This window comes from Mustela putorius, unplaced genomic scaffold, assembly GCF_011764305.1.
Source record: "Mustela putorius furo isolate JIRA1106 unplaced genomic scaffold, ASM1176430v1.1 tig00000122_pilon_pilon_pilon, whole genome shotgun sequence".
NCBI classification, from domain to species: domain Eukaryota; kingdom Metazoa; phylum Chordata; class Mammalia; order Carnivora; family Mustelidae; genus Mustela; species Mustela putorius.
This window is the reverse complement of record NW_025421287.1, coordinates 140,409-159,187: the sequence shown is the minus strand read 5'-3', so window position 1 is coordinate 159,187 and position 18,779 is coordinate 140,409. Positions and strand designations below refer to the sequence as shown.

General features: G+C 51.6%; 1 protein-coding gene and 1 non-coding gene across 3 annotated transcripts; both read left to right on the top strand.

Annotated features, from left to right (window-relative positions):
* The first annotated feature begins 268 nt into the window (after positions 1–268).
* LOC106003296 (melanoma-associated antigen D4) lies at positions 269–8,042 on the top strand. 2 transcript variants are annotated; one of them, XM_045089675.1, is made up of 13 exons: positions 269–386; positions 1,422–1,633; positions 1,917–2,774; positions 3,129–3,332; positions 3,437–3,500; positions 3,727–3,806; positions 4,194–4,285; positions 4,895–4,974; positions 5,057–5,099; positions 5,536–5,598; positions 6,522–6,636; positions 7,191–7,621; positions 7,824–8,042. In XM_045089675.1, exons 2-13 carry the CDS (start codon positions 1,424–1,426, stop codon positions 7,831–7,833), a joined length of 2,250 nt encoding a protein of 749 aa, XP_044945610.1. In that variant the 5' UTR covers positions 269–386; positions 1,422–1,423; the 3' UTR covers positions 7,834–8,042. The 2 variants fall into 2 exon arrangements, with proteins under 2 accessions (XP_044945610.1, XP_044945613.1); XM_045089678.1 differs by having other exon boundaries at positions 278–386; positions 1,392–1,633.
* LOC123394868 lies at positions 6,168–6,297 on the top strand. Its single transcript, XR_006609596.1, has one exon. It is a non-coding gene; the product is annotated as a small nucleolar RNA SNORA11 (small nucleolar RNA).
* Positions 8,043–18,779: the final 10,737 nt, after the last annotated feature.

Here is an 18,779-nt window from a genome sequence, read left to right as displayed (position 1 = left end):
AGAGGGCAGGGAAGAGAAGTGCGAGGATCAAGGGTAGATGATTGGGTGGGTGGTCCAAGGGCACCACAGGCTGTGAGAGCGCGCGCCTCGGGTCAGAGGAGGGGTGAGGGGTATCTGGAGGGAAGGCGAAAAAGCCCCCCACCCCGCCCACCCACTCGCTGGATCGCAAGAGCACTGGGGACTCGGTGGAGAGGGCTTTTGTTGGGAAAGCGGGCGGGCTGGAGGGGTCCGCGCATGCGCAGCCTGCCCGGCCGCGGGGGTGGGGGGGGGTGTGCGCGGAGAAAAGGGGCGGGGTGGTCGGAGCTGCTGTGCTGGCAGCAGTAGGCGAGGGCGCGGCTGCGGGGTTCCTGGTGCTGAGGACGGACGCCATTGGAGCCCCAGGGAAGGTAAGGACCCTGCAGCCTCAGAGCGGACAGGGAGAGGGCGAGTGGAACCCGGCACGCTGCGCCCTCCCCACCCCCACACCCGGATCTGAACAAAGCCCAGGCACTCAGAACCCGACCCCTCTTAGACCCAAGGTCTAGGTAGGACCCTCCCCCCGCCCCCTCGCCGCCCTCTCCCGGTAGGAGACGCAGGACTCTCTGATCCGAGCCCTACTTACACCAGAGCCTAGGATCCGAACCCCTTCAGCAGACCCGTGTGCTGCCTGCTGAGCTTCCTTAGAGCGGCGGCCCTACCCCCACCTCAACCACTCCTAGATCACTCCCAACCAGCTGACCCCGTTGCCCCTTTCCTGGAGTTGCAGCCCTGGGGTTTGAGACCTCCAGCGCTCCAATCCATGCCTCACCTGGTCCGAGCCCCTAACGCCCCCCACCCGCCCCCACCCCTTAGAGCTCCTCCTGTATGAGCCCAACCCAGACCTCAATCAGCTGAATGCCCCCGCCCGGACCTAGCCGGAGGGTCTCTGGATGCAGTTTCCCATAAGCTTTTCCGGGCCCCTGTTGTCTAAGCCCTCTTGTGTCATCTGCTCCCCTTTCATCGTTAAATCAAAGCCCTTTGTTTCTCCCTGTCTCCATGCACATCCCCTGTGGGACTCTTGAGACCCAAGCCCGCCAGTCCACCCCCTATTCAAATCTAGCGGCTGGGATGGGGAGCCTGCCCATCCTAAACTCCCCTTTAAGTGCCGGGTCTCTCCCACCACCTCTCTCCCTCTCCTAGAGCTCTGTCTCTGACAGACTCTAACCCAACAGATACCCTCCCCCCCCCCCCCCCCCCCCCCCCCGCGAGACTTCCCCCGCCCGCCCCCGCCTCCTCCCCCGCCTTCTCCCCCGCCTTGTACTGCCTAGTAACCTGATGATTGCCGACCCCCACCCACCTTCTGAGATATCCCACCTCCCACTGGATCCCTCCCCCTCCCCCTCCCCCTGAAGAGGCCTTACCCTCCCTCCCAGGCTGAGCTCTCTTCTCCTTGGGACCCCCAGGCATGGCTGAGGGAAGCTACCGCGTGGAATCGGAAGCCTACAACGTTGAAGACATGGATGAGGGTAGTGATGAAGTCGGGGAGGAGGAGATGGTTGAAGGAAACGACTATGAAGAGTTCGGTGCTTTTGGAGGCTATGGCACCCTCACCAGCTTTGACATCCGTATCCTCAGAGCCTTTGGGAGCTTGGGTCCAGGCCTTCGCATCTTATCGGTGAGGCCCCTTGGGGGCCACCTGCTGGCCCTGGGCCTTCTGCCCCCTCCCCCATGAAGCTGCTGGGGAGGGGAGGGGCGGTGGATCAAAGGGAGGGTTGAGTGGGGGAAGGAATGCCCAGCTTCCCCAGCCTTCCCTCTCCTGCTCAGAGAAAGGGGGCTTAGGAAGGTTTGGGGGGCGGGGTGGGCGCTGGCTGCAGGGAGGAGGCTGGCCAGCACAGGGAAGCATCATGGGAGCACACAGAGCTGTCTGCCTTCCCCTACCCTTCTCTCTGGCTTTGCAGAATGAGCCCTGGGAACTGGAAAACCCTATGCTGGCTAGGACTCTGATGGAGGCATTTCAGCTGGATCCAGAAACACTTGCCAATGAGGCTGCTGCCCGTGCTGCCAACGTAGCCCGTGCAGCCGCCTCCAACCGTGCTGCTAGGGCCGCCGCCGCTGCTGCTCGTGCCACCTATAATCAGGTGGTTGCTAACCGCCCGGTGGCCACAGACCAGGCTTCAGGAGAAGATACTCAGCCCATGACCTATGCGGCCCAGGCTCAGGCAGCTGCCCCGAGACAGGCAGCTGCCCCCGAGACAACCCTGGCTGCTCCATTGCCCCCTTCCTCCCAGATGCTAGTCAACAGTGAGATGGCCGCCCCCGGGGCTCTGGCAGCGTCCACTCAGCCCCAGCCAGTCTCCCAGGCCCAAGAGGCCGCTACCGAGGGCCCCAGTACCGCCTGTGCTTTCGCTCAGGCTCCATGTGCTAGTGAGATGGATGCCACCCGGCCCAAGACAGCTTTCCTGGGTCAGAACGATGTCTTTGATTTCACCCAGCCAGCAGGTGTCAGTGGCATGGCCTTTCCACGCCCCAAGAGGCCCGCCCCGGCCCAAGAGGCTGCCCCAGAGGGCCCCAGTGCTGCCTCCTCGGGGGTGCCCCAGGCGGCACCAGCCAGGGAAGGGGCAGCCACCCGGCCCAAGACGACCAAGTCCGGAAAGGCTCTCGCCAAGACTCGGTGGGTGGAGCCTCAGAATGTTGTGCCAGCAGCTGCCACCAAGGCCAAGGTGGCCCCGAGCATCCCTGAGCCCGAGGGTGCAGCTGCCACCGCTCAGCACAGTGCTGAGCCCTGGGTCAGGATGGGAGGCAAGAGGACCAAGAAGGTGAGACCTCCCTGCTATCTCCCATCCCCCCTTGCTCCCCTCCATTCTCTGCTTAGTCCTCATCCCTGCCCCCTCCTCCCCCTCCCCTCCCCTCCCCTCTCCCCTTCTCTCAGCTTGTGCATGTTTGTCCAACCCAAGTGCAATAGCGTGCTTTGACTGCACAAAGTCTCTGCCCTCAGGCCTGGAGGGAGAAGAGGTTGGCTCAGTGCCGGGCACGTAGTAAGCACTCAGCACACGTCATCTGCTGTTTGTACTACTTGATTTCCAAGCACCTGCTCTGGTTAAGATGTGTGCTGGGCACTTTTGCACGGCGAACCTGGTAGCCCTGGGTCTCTCCTCCCTCTCACGCTATAGTCCAAGCACCTGGATGATGAATATGAGAGCAGCGAGGAGGAGAGAGAGCCTCCTGCGGTCCCACCGACCTGGAGAGCGTCGCAGCCCCCATTGACGGTGCGGGCTCAGATGGCTCCCCGGCCCCCCATGGCCCTGAGGTCCCAGGTACCCTCAAGACACGTACTGTGCTTGCCACCCCGCAACGTGACCCTTCTGCAGGAGAGGGTAAGAAACCTGCCTTTCCCCCATCTCCCACCTCTCCTCTCCTGTGGGCCAGTTCTTGGAGGTCACCCATGTCTTGATCTCCCTGTGCGGTGCTCCTTCTCCAGGCGAATAAGTTGGTGAAATATCTGATGATTAAGGACTACAAGAAGATCCCCATCAAGCGCTCAGGTAGGCAACCCGGGCCCCCTCCCCGAGCTCTGCCCTTCCATTGTCCCATCTGGCATCAGATGCCTCCACCCAGCATGCCCAGCTGATCGCCGCATTTGCACAGTAAGGGGGGTGGGGGTTGGGTCCCCAATGGTGCTCCCCTCAGCAGGGCTGACCAAGGGGCTGCTGCAGCTCTTTGGCCCCTGCTCAGCCCAGGTACTCTCTGCACTTCTCTCACCTCCTGCAGACATGATGAAGGATGTCATCCGAGAATACGACGAACATTTCCCCGAGATCATTGAACGAGCAACATACACCCTGGAAAAGGTGGGCGAGTGCCTGGGCAGCTCATGGTGGTGCCAGAGCTGCAGGGGAGCCTTGAGCCCTGCAGCTCCTTGAGGCCCCCTTTCAGTACTACCTGCTCTGGGAAAGCTTCCCTAACTTCTCCTCCTGGGAGCATCCACTGCATACTTCCTTCCCTGGAGGTTCCCTCTCCCTCGGATTCTTTATTGTCCCTTGTCTCCTGAAGTGGGTTCTGTTGCCTTGGCCAATGCCAGAGCTCCCACAAGGCAGTCCCTCTGCAGCCTCTCTTCTTGAGTCTTCCCTATGACTTCGGGGTCCCTGCGAGGGAAACTTCTAATGGGGAACAGAGGGACTGTCTGCAGGACAGGCAGTGTGGCTTTCTGCTCTCATGCTGTTTCCTCCCCCATGTAGAAGTTTGGGATCCACCTGAAGGAAATCGACAAGGAAGAACACCTGTACATTCTCGTGTGCACGCGGGACTCCTCAGCTCGCCTCCTGGGAAAGTAAGAAAGGGCAGGAGGGTTGGGGCCTTCCTCACTGGTGCCTCCCCCTCCCCTTCTTCTCAGAGAAATGGAAAAACAGGGGCCTTGGTGCCTGGCACAGCTCCCACCCACCATTAGTGGTGCCCAGTGATTAGGGGATGAAAGGGGAAGTAGCCTGGAGTGAAGCCTTGGTGCTCACAGGGCTCCCCCCTACCCCCCCCCACTACCACACCACCCCGTCTTCCCAGGAAAGCAGGCTCCTTGTTGCCTGCCTCTTCCTGCTACGTGCCTGGTCTGGGCTTGGCAGAGTGGTCCTGGGAGAAGGAGGCTTCCCATCCAGTGTGACTCCTAATGCTCAAAGGGCAGGGGAGGTCTGGATGCCCCCTCTAGACATACTGTTGCCAAGTGGTTGCTCCCCGCCTGAACCCACGTGTTTGCATCCACATTTGAGGCGCGAAACGACTCAGTCTCAGACAGAGGAATGAATGGTCTGGATGAGAGAGCAAGCCATATGTAGAGTGGGAAGACCACCCGGTCGCCCGGCCATCTGGGAAGAGCTAGTTGGGTGAGCAAGCCCTAGTCCCTGGGGCAAACGGCTGCTGGACAGGATCTCTCTTTCTACACCTTCAGGACCAAGGACACTCCCAGGCTGAGCCTCCTCTTGGTGATTCTGGGAGTCATTTTCATGAATGGCAACCGTGCCAGCGAGGGTGAGTGGCTGGGTCCGCAGCTGGGGGGTTGCCCACAGTCAGCTTTGTGTGCTGAAGTCTCGTGGCTCTTCTCCCCTCACAGCTGTCCTCTGGGAGGCACTGCGAAAGATGGGTCTGCGCCCTGGGTATGATTGGGCTCTCGGCTTCCCCCTCTCGGCGTTGTCCTTGGGCACCAGTGGCCCTGGGATGGGATTAGCTTGGGGGCCTAGTGCAGGGGAGTGGACGTCTTGGACTGGGTAGGGCTCAGAGGGTGCATGGGGAAGTGGTCCTGAACTCCCCTCCCCTCTCTGCTCCATGTCCCTTCTCTGTTCCCAGATGAGATCCAAGAGAACCCATCAGAATTAGGGGTTCCAGTCACAGCCTTGCCTAAGGCATTCCTGACATGTGTGGCCCTGTGACCCCTGCTGCCATCCCAGGCCTCCATGGGGATGCCCCTGCCCCCCCGCCCCCCGGCCCCGCGCGCTACCGGCTGGGAAGCTCTCCGCCTTGATAGGGGGTGCTCCTGCCCCCATCTGGGCACTGCCACTGTCTATAGTTACGGATTCCTTTCCTGGCCTTCAGGGTGAGGCACCCATTCCTTGGAGATCTGAGGAAGCTCATTACGGAGGATTTTGTGAAGCAGAAGTAAGTAGTGGCCAAGTTAACTTTGTCTCACGCTCATGCATTCCTCGTGGGCTGGTCTGGCTGCGCAAGCCATTCCCCGTGCCAGATCTTGGCACCAGAGGGATAGGTGTCTCTGGTGTGAGGGTGGGCGGGGTATGTGAGTGTTGTCAGGGAGTAGAATTCCAGCGCAGCCTTGGGGAAAAGGAGTCGAAGTTGACAGAGTATTAGAACCACACTGCCATTTGGTACCTGCCCCGCGGGCTGCAGGAGAATTTCTCCTGCTTTCCATCCCAGGAACCTGGGGCTCAGAGAGTGGAAGTCTGAGTATGGCCCTGGCTAGTAAGGGGCCCATTGGGTCCTGGAGCCCCATGCTCCAAAAACTTTCTGGTCAGGCCCACCCTGTCCTACCTAGGTCCTTAGAGAACACACAGGTGACACTTGCACATGCCCACGTGCACGCAGACGCGCGCAGGCGCGCACACGCAGAGTGGAGGGCATGCACGGAGTGTGCCGCTTTTCTCCCCTTTACGGTCCTCTTCTATGGTGGACTGTCCCAGGGTTCCACTAGGCCGTGGGTGGGGGCCTGTGATGGAGTGTGCTCATGGCAGGGGGCCTGAAGAAGTGACTCCTGTGGTTACAACACACCCGACGGGAATCTGGGTTCATTGTGACAAGGGGCATGAAACTTGTGGCCTTCCTACAAACAGATACCCGACACGTGTCCCACCCCGCACCTCGACGTGGCTTCTTTGTAGGCCTCAGTCCTGGAGGCAGAAACCCCAGGAGTGAGCGTGGGAGCGAGGCATGAGCTGGAGGGCCGGGACGGTCCTCCCTCAGGAGCTGAGCTGCAGTATCGGGGCTGGGCAGGGGCTACCTGGGGTCCCTTGGTGCAGCGACAGGTCTGCCTGGCTGGAAGCAAACGTTTCTCTTCCTCTTGCACTGAGGTACCTGGAATACAAGAAGATCCCCAATAGCAGCCCACCCGAGTATGAATTCCTCTGGGGCCTGCGAGCCCGTCACGAGACCAGCAAGATGAGGGTGCTGAGATTCATCGCCCAGGTAACAGAGAGCCTCTGTTTGGGGCCCGGCGGTGGGGTGTGGGTTTGGCACTTGCCGTACCTTCTCTGGTTCTTGGCTATGGCCTCCTCCTGAGGCCATTGGTCCAGTGAGGATCCGGACAGGTTCCTAAGTCGGTAACTTAGGCAAGTTCACAGGTGCCGTAAGTGTGAGGGATGGGGTGAGGTCCCGGGGCTGGCACGGAGTCATAGGAGAGTCGGATTCCAGTGGTCTTGACTTTTTTTTTGTTTTAAAGATTTTATTTGTTTATTTATTTGTTAGACAGAGATCACAAGTAGGCAGAGAGGCAGGCAGAGAGAGAGGAGGAAGCAGTCTCCCCGCTGAGCAGAGAGCCTGATGGGGGGCTCGATCCCAAGACCCTGGGATCATGACCTGAGCCGAAGGCAGAGGCTTTAACCCCCTGAGCCACCCAGGGCGCCCCTGGTCTTGACTTTTGTCATGACCATGCACCGCCCATGGGAGGGTTGGATGGCTGGAAGCAGGTGCTCAGTGAACATGGGGTAGCTGTGTGGATGGCGTCTGTTACTCTACCGCAGAATCAGAACCGAGACCCCCGGGAATGGAAGGCTCATTTCCTGGAGGCTGTGGATGACGCTTTCAAGACGATGGACGTGGATATGGCTGAGGAACATGCCAGGGCCCAGATGAGAGCCCAGATGAACATCGGGGATGAAGCTCTGGTTGGACGCTGGAGCTGGGATGACATACAGGTGGAGCTACTGACCTGGGATGAGGACGGAGATTTTGGTGACGCCTGGGCCAGGATTCCCTTCGCTTTCTGGGCCAGATACCATCAGTACATCCTGAATAGCAACCGTGCCAACCGGAGGGCCACTTGGAGAGCTGGCGTCAGCAGTGGCACTAATGGTGGGGCCAGCACCAGCATTCTAGATGGGCCCAGCACCAGCTCCACCATCCGGACCAGAAATGCCGCCAGAACGAGTGCCAACTTCTTCTCCTGGATCCAGTAAGATTTTCGGTGGCTACATGAAACTCCGAGGGAGGGGGTGGGAAGGGGCTGTGAGAAGTTAGGTCGGGGGGTGGGGAGGCAGGCCTGGGTGCAGGGTCGCGGAACAAAGAGTTGTGAGAGACACTTGTTTTGTTCTTCGCGTCCCTCCCCCTCTCCCGTCTATGGATAGTCCTGTTTCAGCTTTTGTCTTGTGTTACAGACAGCGCTGATGAACCGTGGCCGTCCCTCACTGAGCCAGAGTGCCTCCTCAGACCCCTCCTTAACACAGCACTCTAGGCAGCTTCTACCAGCCCATCCAAGGTGGCATGCAAGATGAAGCTCTCTTTGCCCTTCCTGCTTTTGGTGTGTGCTTTTGTCGTGCGCTTTTGTCGTGTTTCCATGTTTTTGGTATCAGTGTTCCAGTAAAGTTGCAAAATTATTTGGGACGTTTCCTCCTTTATTTGCTCACGTACCTGTGCCCGTGGTGCTCTGAGTGGCACGTGGTTGGGGGCTGTGACCTAGACACTACCCGCCTCTGCCTGGAAGGCAGCAGGTGTGGGGAGGGTGCTGGGGAGATGTGGAGAGGTGCCAGCTGAGTGTCTAGACCATGAGTTTCGACATCGGGACATGATTTCCTATGTGGTACAACCCCAGTTAAGACGCCAGTGGTGGGGGAGGTGGCAGGAAAAGGGATGGAGTGGAAGGCTGTGGGCTGGAGCCGCTGTCCCTCCCACCAAGGAACCGGGCCCACTTCCTCCTCCCCATCTTTGGAGGTGCCATCTTGGAACCCTTCCCTCATCCTCCACACAACTTCAGCACCTCATCCCTCCCTCAGATGGAGGCTGAAGGACGATGAGATAGGCCTTGGCGACGTTCTCACCCCTCCAGCAGGTTGAAGGAGGAGGCATTATTGCCCACAGAGTAGGTTCGATGAAAACAGACCTCGACAGCCTGTGACCCTGACCCGAGACCAGCTGGTGGGCTCCGGAGCTCTTCTTCACTGGAAGCAGGGCCCTCCCAGTGAAGCCAAGGCCGGGCCTATATCCTGGTGTCTTTGAGGGCTAGGGGGAATCCCTGTAGGAGTGGGGCTGGGACTGGAGTTCCTCCAGTGACTGGCAGTGAGAGCAGAGACGCCTGGGAAGGGCTCAGTGGCAGGTTGGGGCAGTGTCCGGAGCTAAGTGATGTCCATAGTTGGGAGGACGAGGCCCCAGGTTAAGAAAGAGTGAATCGCGTAAGGGCCCCTGCACCCCACTGCCTCTTTTCCCGAGGAAGAGGTTTCCCTTCTCTCCCCCAGCCTTGGCTCCGGACCCAGATCCAGGCACATAATTTCACAGGCCCAGTGAGGAATGAAGAACGTGGGTCCCCTAGCTCAAAAATGAGGAAGAATTCCAAGAGACTGATGGCTTAGCCGTGAACTGGGTGCGCAGCCCCCCCGAGCATAAGGTCATCTGGGGCTTCATAGGTCACACCCCCAGGAAGCTAGCTGTATAAGTTTTCCTCCCCTGAAGTCGGGCCTCAGCGGGGCTTCTGCCATGCTGGCCACTGCTGTGGTTTCTGCCTGTCCGGCCGCTGAGCCCCTGCTTGGCCACGTGGATGCTGTGATTCCGACACAACTTGAGTTCCTTTCACTTTGACATCTACTGACACGTGGTCAGGGATGTGAGAGGGATGAAGGATGCCTGGGACCGTGGTCCTGGGGTGATGAACGATCTGAGACTTTTCTGATTCTCTCAGCCTGGGAACCTCCCAGGACCTGCACATAGCAGGCACGGGCCTTTTCATGGATGAGGGTTCGGGCGTTCACCCAAAACCACAGGCGGGAATTTGAGCACTGGGTGCAGAGCACACCTGAGATATGGCATCTCATCTGGAAAGGAGGAGAAAGCAGCTCTCAGAGACAGACAGGGTGCTGGTGAGGGAGACCTGCCCAGGCCTGTGGCCTCACAACACTCCCCTCTTCCATCCTCCTTTCCCCTGCCTGGCCTCTCCAGGCAGGGTTTGGGGGCGGGGCGGGCTTCCCAGGAGCTGCACTCTGCACAGGGTAGTTGAGAGCAGGGTGGGCGGGGAGGAAGAAAGCAGTGGGGTGGCCTCTGGGACAGGGAGGAAGGAGTGCCCAGGGGAATGCTGACAGACTGTCAGGCCGGTCACCCAGGAGGCTGCCCACCCGCTCACTCAACAGGGTAAACGTGACACCAAGGCAGATGTCCTTTCCGGGACCCCAACCCAAGACCCTTCAAGGCTAAATGCATGCTCCATCCACTGTAGCCGGCTACCACTGCCTTGGAGGGGCTCACAGTGTTGTGGGAACAACACCTCCATCTCTCACCACTCTCCAACAACAGCCACTCTCTCCCTCCCAGGCTGCCCTTACCACTTTCCATCTCCCTTCACTGGGCCAGATCCAAACCCCTCATGGCTTCTCTGTCCCTGAGATCCATCCTGGGCTTTTAAGGCTCCCACCAGCCTCCCAGCCTCCTGAGACATCAGGTTTGGAGGTATCCTAGGCATCCATCCTGCTCCTCATCCTCCTCTTTGTCATCATGGCTGGCTGTCAGGCCCTGGGGTCTGGTGCTTTGGGTGTAAGACCTCATTTCACCCTCGTGGATACTCTGCGGGGGTTACTGTTCCCCATGGCACACGTGACAAATCGGACTCAGAGAAGGGAAGTGACTTGCCTGAAGTCTCTGACCTGGCTCTGCTACCACCTGGACGAGTGACCTTGGCCCAGCCTTTTCTCATTCTGGCCCTCAGAGTTCCCACCTCTCACAGCACAAGACTGGGCTAGATAGATGTACTCCGAGGTATTATGGGTCTGCTTTCCCAGTCACATCAACTCTCTGGGCCTCAAGTTTCCTCACGGAGTAATAGGGGTAAAAGCGTGAACCCAGCACTGCCTGGCCCAGCTCCATGCGCGGCTGGGAGCAGCTGGTGTGGCCTGTGCATGAAAGAAGGTAGGAAGTGGGTAAAGCAGTGTAGCAGTGTGAGAATGACAGATGCATGTGCCCCTCCCCCAATGTGTGCATGTCTGAGAAGGGGGTCCTCGGGAAAGCACTTGAGATTGACATCCCTCCCTGTCCCTCTGAGCCCCGTGACCTCGGGCAAGTCCCTTCACCTCTCAGAACCTCCATTTTCTCATCTGCACAGTTAGGGTTACCTACAGTGTTTGCCTTGCGGTCTCAAAAACAGTACCGAGCAGTACAGATCGGAAGTCATCGGAAATCTAGTAGCACAAGAACCCTCACCCTAAACACCAACCCCCTTTCCAGTGAGGAGACTGAGGGCCAGGCAGAGGAAAGGACTTGGCCAATCTCAAGTTCTCAAGTTCCCCAGATTTCAGTTTGGGACGACTCCGTATTACAGGTGCCTTTTATTTGGAAACTAGCATCGTAGAAATGGTACAAACCTGCAGGACATCGTACACTTCAAATATGACTTTGAACACTCCTTGTCATAGCGTCGCAGTCTCCCAAGATGCCAACACTTCAGCATCTATGTCAGAAATGGGCTGTCACACCTCAACAGTCCCTTGCCAGGCATCCTGTCTCAGCCTGTGGTTCAGGCAGTACATGAAAATTTATTTCTGCAGTAGTTGACGTATCTATGGGTTGCAAAGCTCCAGAAGTGAAAAGCAGTGTACATACCCAATGACCACAAGAAAGAAGAAAACTACAAAGACTGTGAGGCGAGAGTTGAGGAGGATGTGGAACAGATCAACTCCCCTACACTGTCCATGGAAGTCTGAATTTGTGCATGACTCTTCAAAAACATCAGAGAATTGTCGCATGTTGCTACCCCACGTGGCCCCGAGGGAGGGGATGTCAGAGACAAGGTCTATGTGGAAGTGAGCCTTCTGAAAGCAGAGAGAGAAGAAATGGAAAGACGGAGCTCTACTACCACTAGCCCATGGACTTTAGCCAGGAATCTGAGATACCTGAGGAGCTGGGTAAACATGTGCCTTGTGGAACAGCAGCAGCTGCAAATTAGGCTTTAGCCTGTCTCTGAAGCTGTCTGAGAAAATTTGGGGTCCTAGCAACTGGAACAGAGACACCGTGGAGCGCTCCTACAATCAGACCACTCCCTCAAATCTCCTCCTTCTTGCTCCCCCCCCCCCCAACCTGAAAAAAAGGGGCACAAGGCACAAGGTTGGAATGCAGTGGGGGCAAAGGTAAGGGCAAAAATCAATGCAGAAGGACGTTTCCCAGGAGATGGACTCCAAGCAGTTTAGTTTCAAATTCTTGTTCTGAAGCACGCCTTGTTCATCTGTGTGGTGGCGGGAGTGGATGGGGAGGAGAGGCTGGCTGGAGCCTTCTGCCTGGTGCCCACAGGTACAAGCTTTGAATGATGATCAGGCCTGGAACGTTTTCATTATCACAGGTCTCTGTTTTGTCTTTTAGCGACCCGAGGTCCTCCAAATCAACCTAACAGCAGGGCTCTCTTTATCCGCTTTACTGAGGTTTAATTTACAAACAAAATAATGCCCATTTAAGTGGACAGTTCCACGGACTTTGACAAATGCTACCATCCATGTCACTCCCACCCCAATCAAGAAAAAGAATAGTTTCACCATCTAAGTGCGTTCCCTTGCACCTCTTCCCAGGGAATTCCTACCATCCACATCCAGCCTTAGGCCACCACTGACCTTTCTCTATCACTGCGGATTAGAATTCTCTTTCTTGGAGTCTGATATACACATAAACATACCGTATGTAATCTTCCATGTCGGCCTTCTTTTTCTCTGCTTCAGTGCTTTGGATATTCATCCATGGGGTGGCACAAATCAGTAGGTTAAATCAAAATGGTGGGACACCTGGGAGGCTCAGCTGGTTAAGGACGTGACTTCAGCTCAGGTCACGATTTCAGGGTTCTGGGATAGAAGCCAGGTCAGAGCTCCGTGCTTGGCAGGGAGTCTCTTTTTTGCCCTCTCCCTCTGCCCCTCGCCCCTGCTCACCGCTCGTCCTCTTTCTAGCTCTCACTATCTCAAGTCAATAAATAAGATCTTTAAAAAATAAATAAATCAAATAAATCAAAATGGCTCCTATTCACAGAAAATCTGATTCTCTCTGTTAAAATCACACAGATACACAGAAATATCTTAGAACTAATAAATGAATTAACCTACAGTGCAGGATATAAGATTAAAATACAAAAGCCACCATATTTATACACACTAGCAAAAGAGTGTTGGAAAAAGAAATTCATCACTCCAAAAAAGAAAATCAGTTCTTAGATGTGACTCTAACAAATGATGCAGGGTATTTATATGCTAAAAGCAGGAAAATGCTGGGGGGGAAAAAAAAAAAAAAAACCAAACAGACAAATAAATGGAGGAACATACCGTGGTCACAAGTTAGAATATTTAACATAGTAAAGATGTGCATTCTTCTGAAATTGATCTCTGGACTTACTGTGATTCCAATAAAAATTCTGGCAGCAGGTTGTGTTGTAGACATAGACAAGCTGATCCTAAAGCTTATATGGAAACTAAAAACAAACACACAAACAAAAAGAATAGCCAAGAAATGTATGGGGGAAAAAAAGAATAAATGTGGAGGAATCATATTAGCGACATTGACAACTCTTCAACAAATGTGTGGAAAACACTGGCTGTCCATCTAAAAGAAAAAAGATCGCACACTTTATACTATAACTCACTAAAACTAAAACTTATATATAAATCGTGAATATGAAACTCTAAAATGTGTAAAAAGGAGCAACAAAATCTTTGATTTAGGTTTGAGAAACATGTTCTAGGTAGATTAACTCCAACCTGCCACCACTTCCCCCACCATCCCCCAGCACGCCTTGTTGTTTTTGTTCATTTGGTTGGTTGGTTGGTTGGTTTGGTTTTGGTTTTTGTCTTTGTTTCTGATAAATATGCTGTTAAAGGGTTTGAGGAGAAAAATCTCAGGCTTGGAGAATGTATTAACAATTACCTCAATAATAGAGGACTCAGATCCAGAGTAGGGGAGGAACTGTCAAAACTCAACAGTAAGGGGCTCCTGGGTGGCTCAGTGGGTTAAGCCACTGCTTTCAGCTCAGGTCATGCTTTCAGGGTCCCAGGATCAAGCCCTGCATGGAGCCCAGCATTGGGCTCCCTGCTCAGCAGGAAGTCCACTTCCCTCTCTCTCTGCCTGCCTCTCTGCATACTTGTGATCTCTGTCTGTCAAATAAATAAATAAAATCTTAAAAAAAAAAAAAACCTCAACAGTAAGAAAATAATGGAAAAAATTTTTCAAGAGATACATCAATGAAAAGGATATAGAGGTGGCAATTGAGCACATGAACAGATGAGCACACTCACTGGCTTTCAGACAATGCACACTAAAACTATGGTGAGATACCAGTATTCCTGTATTAAAATTGCTGAAATTACAAAAAGCAAACAAGCAAATAAAACACCAACATGTGACAATATCAAATGGTGTTGAGGATGGGCAGCAACTGGTGCTGGAGGGGAATGTAAGGTGGAACAACCACTCTGGAAAGCAATGTTATTGCTTTTTATGAAGTTAGACGTCTACTCAGCCACATGACCTAGCAATCTCACTCTGAAGTATTTCTCCTAGACGATTTTCAACTTGAGTTCATTAAAATTACCTGTGAGTGAATGTTTGTAGCAGTTCTGTTCTTCATCATCCCAAACCTACTAAGGAAGGCACGGCACATATTGCATGGAGCACTGGGTGTGGTGCATAAAGAGTGAATCGTGGAACACTGAAAAAAAAAATAAAATTTAAAAAAAATCACCCCAAGCTTGAAACAACCCAAATATCCTACAATAAAGTGTATTCCTTCCATACAATTAAATATTACTCAGTGGTCTAAAGGAATGAAGTATTAATGCAGTCAACAACTTGGATGAAACTCAAAAGCATTATGTTTAGTGATAGACGCCAGGCTCAGAGAGGTTACAATTTATTTTATTTTGTTTTATTATTTTATTTTAAGATTTTATTTATTTATTTGAGAGAGAGAGAGAGAGACTGAAGGAGAGAGAGAGTGAGCACGAGCAGAGCAGAGGGAAAGTGAGAAGCAGACTCCTGGCTGTGCAGGGAGCCCAAGGCAAGACTCCATCCCAGGACCCTGGGATCATGACCTGAGCTGAAGGCAGACACTTAACCGACTAAGCCGACCAGGAGCCCCAGAAGGTTACATTTTAAATGGTTCCATTTCTATGACTTTCTGGAGATGTTAAAAGTATCATAAAGGAAAGCAAGTCAGTGGTGCCCTGGTTAGGTGTAGAAAAGGAGTGTGACTACAAAGGGATAATACCAGGGTCTTCTTGGGGCTGTACATGTGTTCTGATGGGGGCTACAGGAATCTATACATGTGTTCAAATCCCTAGAACTGGAGGTCCAGAAGAAGTCTATGTCACTGTATTTAAAGATACAATTGGAGAAATAATGACAAAATGGTTTTTTTCAACCAAACATTGTTAGAATTGAACAGTAGTGTATTTCACTAAAAAAAAATATTGAATACATTCTTCTAGGATTAAGGAAAACCATACCAAATGTCAACCCAGATGAACACAAATGAATGAATGAATAGCTATAGAAATGGTGTAAATGTAGGGAAAGTAAATTATTTTGCTCTTCAAAAATTTCTTTAAAATTAACCGAAGTCCCACAAGTTCATTTTTGCTTTTGTTCCCCTCGTCTTTAGAGATGTGTCTTGAAAGAAGTTTCTGTGGCCAGTGTCAAGGAGGTTACTGCCTATGTCTTCCTCTAGGATTTTGATGGATTCCTGTCTCACATTGAGGTCTTTCATCCATTTTGAGCTTATCTTTGTGCATGGTGTAAGAGAATGGTCTAAGTTTTATTCTGCCACATGTGGCTGTCCAGTTTTCCCAGCACCATTATTTTTGTATTTAATTTTTTAATTAATTAATTAATTAATTGATTTTTATTTCTTTTCAGTGTAACAGTATTCGTTGTTTATGCGCCACACCCAGTGTTCCATGCAATACGTGCCCTCCATAATACCGACCACCTGGCCCCACCAACCCCCCACCCCACCCCTTCAAAACCCTCAGATTATTTTTCAGTCCATAGTCTCTCATGGTTCACCTCCCCTTCCAGTTTCCCTCAACTCCCTTCTCCTCTCCATCTCCCCTTGTCCTCCATGCTATTTGTAATACACTATGGAGTATTATGCCTCCAGCACCATTTTTTAAAAAGACTTTATTTATTTATTTGTCAGAGAGAGAGCAGAAACATGGAGAGCTGTAGGCAGAACAGGCAGAGCAGGCAGAGGGAGAAGCAGGCTCCCTGCTGAGCAAGGAGCCCGATGCGGGACTCGATCCCTGGACCCTGGAATCCTGACCTGGGCCGAAGGCAGATGCTCAACCAACTGAGCCACCCAGGCATCCCCCCAGCACCATTTATTTTCATCAAACTTAAAAGGAGTGCATTTTATTTTATAAAAATTATGACTCAAATTCATGATAAATATTCCACCTAAGGTTACTACCCATTAGATTCCCTAGATTCTCATTTTTTTTTAAATTTCTTTACAGCGTAACAGTATTCATTGTTTTTGCACCACACCCAGTGCTCCATGCAATATGCCCCAGCAGCATTTTTTGAAGAGACTTTTTTGTTTCCCATTGGATGTTCTTTCCTGCTTGGTTGAAGACTAGTTGACCATATGACCATAGAGTTGAGGGTCCATTTCTGACCTCTCTATTCTGTTCCATTGGTCTATGTGTCTGTTTTTGTGCCAGTACCATACTGTCTTGATGTCTACAGCTTTGTAATACAGCTTGAAGTCAGGCATTGTGATGCCCCCAGCTTTGGTTTTCTTGTTCAACATTCCCCTGGCAATTCGGGATCTTTTCTTGTTCCACAAAATTTCAGGATTGTTTGTTCCAGCTCTGTGAAAAATGTCAATGCTCTTTTGATAGGGATGGCACTGAAAGTGTAAATTGCTCTGGCCAGCATAGACATTTTAACGATGTTTATTTTTTTCCAATCCATGAGCATGGAGTGTTGTTCCATCTCTTTGTGTCTTCCTCAATTTCTTTCATTGTATTTGAAGTGTTCTATAGTTCCTAGAGTATAGATCCCTTTGGTTTAGGTGTCTTACGGTTTTTGGAGCTATTGTGAATGGAAAAGCTCTTGCACAGCAAAGGAAAGAGTCAACAAAACTAAGAGGCAATCGATCCATGGAATGGGAGAAGATATTTGCAAATGACATTCAGATAAAGGGCTGATATCCAAAAATCTATAAGGGACTTATCAAACTCAACACCAAATAATCCTTCAAGAAATCGGCAGAAGACATGAACAGACACTTCTCCAAAGAAGACATACAAATGGTTAACAGACACATGAAAAAAATGTTCAGCATCTCTAGCCATCGAGGAAATACAATCAAATACAAGGAAATACAAATCAAAACTACAATGAGATACCACCTTACACCAGCTAGAGTGGCCAAAATTAACAAGACAGGAAACAAGTGTTGACGAGGTTGTGGAGAAGGGGGAACCCTCTAGCACTGGTGGTGGGAACGCAAGCTGATACACCCACACTGGAAAGAGTATGGAAGTTCCTCAAGACGTTAAAGATAGAGCTACCCCACGACCCAGTGATTGCACTACTGGGTATTTACCTGAAAGATACAGATGTAGTGAAAAGAAGGGGCACGTGCACCCCAATGTTCATAGCAACAATGTCCACAATAGCCAAACTGCAAATGGATAAAGAAGATGTGGTGTAGATATGCAATGTAAAATTACTCAGCCATCAGAAAGGATGAATACCCACCATTTGCATCGGCATGGATGGAACTGGAGGGGATTATGCTAGGTGAAATAAGTCAAGCAGAGAAAGACAATTATCATATGGTTTCACTCATATGTGGAACATAAGGACTAGAGCGGAGGACCACAGGGGAAGGGAGGGAAAACAGAATGGGAAGAAGTCAGAGAGGGAGACAAATCATGAGAGATTCTGGACTCTGGGAAACCAACTGAGGGTTATAGAAGGGAGGAGGGTGGGGGGATGAGGTCACCGGGTGATGGGCATTAAGGAGCACATGTGTTAGGATGAGCACTGGGTGTTATACCCAATTGATGAATTGTTGAACACTACAACAGAAACTTATGATGTACCATATGTTGGCTAATTGAACATAATGAAATCTTTTTGCTTAAGAAAATTAAATATATAAACGTTAAGTGAATGTTGGAACACCTGGATGGCTCAGTCAGCTAAGTGTCCTATTCTGGATTTTGACTCAGGTCATGATTTCATGCTCTTGAGATTGAGCCCTGTGACAGGTGTCATGCTCAGCAGGCTGTCTGCTTGAGATTCTCTCTCTCCCTCTCCTTTCGCCTCTCCCCTTAATCACACGTGCTCTGTGTGTGTGTGTGTGCGCATGTGTGTGTGTGTGAAATAAAGAAGTCTTTAAAAAAAGTTAGGTGAATGTTTATAAAACCAATAACAATGCTTTTGGGGGGGGTGCAATATACATATAAATAAAGTTTATGGAAATAAAAGCAATCAGATGGGAGTGTAGAAATAAAAGCATGCAAGGTAAGTTTTTACTTCATACGTGAAGAAAAATTTTATCATTGAAGATGGAATGCCTGATTTTAACTATGTATCACATAATCCTTACAGGAACCACTTACATATAAAACAAAAGGAATAAGTATGAAAGCAAGATGTAGATTAAAAATGGAATACTGGAAAATACATCAAAAAAAGGAAAAGAGAAAGATAAATACTTCAGTTATACATAAGGTAGTGAGGGAATTGGGTTAAAGAAAGAATGAAAAGACAAAGGAAAGAACGAAATAAAAGAAGGAAGGAAGGAGGGAAGGAAGGATAAAGGAAGCCCGGAAGAAGGAAAGAAAGAGAGAAATAAAGCTACTCAAAATAAGATGATGTGAGTTAGGGGAGACTGGAGAGGGAGACAAACCATGAGACGCTGTGGACTCTGAGAAACAAACTGAGGGTTTTAGAGGGGAGGATGGTGGGGGCTTAGGTGAACCTGGTGGTAGGTATTACGGAGGGCACGTATTGCATGGAGCACTGAGTGTGGTGTATAAACAATGAATTTTGGAACACTGAAAATTTTTAAATTAAATTAAATTTTAAAAAATAAGATGATGATGTTAAAGCCAACCATCCTTACACTAAAGCTAGTTGTATATATTCTAAACTTT

Coding starts and splice junctions, on each gene's coding strand:
- LOC106003296 (XM_045089675.1), top strand. CDS start 1,424: ATGGCTGAGGGAAGCTACCGCGTGGAATCGGAAGCCTACAACGTTGAA. Junction 1,634..1,916: donor CAGGCCTTCGCATCTTATCG/GTGAGGCCCCTT, acceptor CTGGCTTTGCAG/AATGAGCCCTGGGAACTGGA. Junction 3,501..3,726: donor GATCCCCATCAAGCGCTCAG/GTAGGCAACCCG, acceptor CACCTCCTGCAG/ACATGATGAAGGATGTCATC.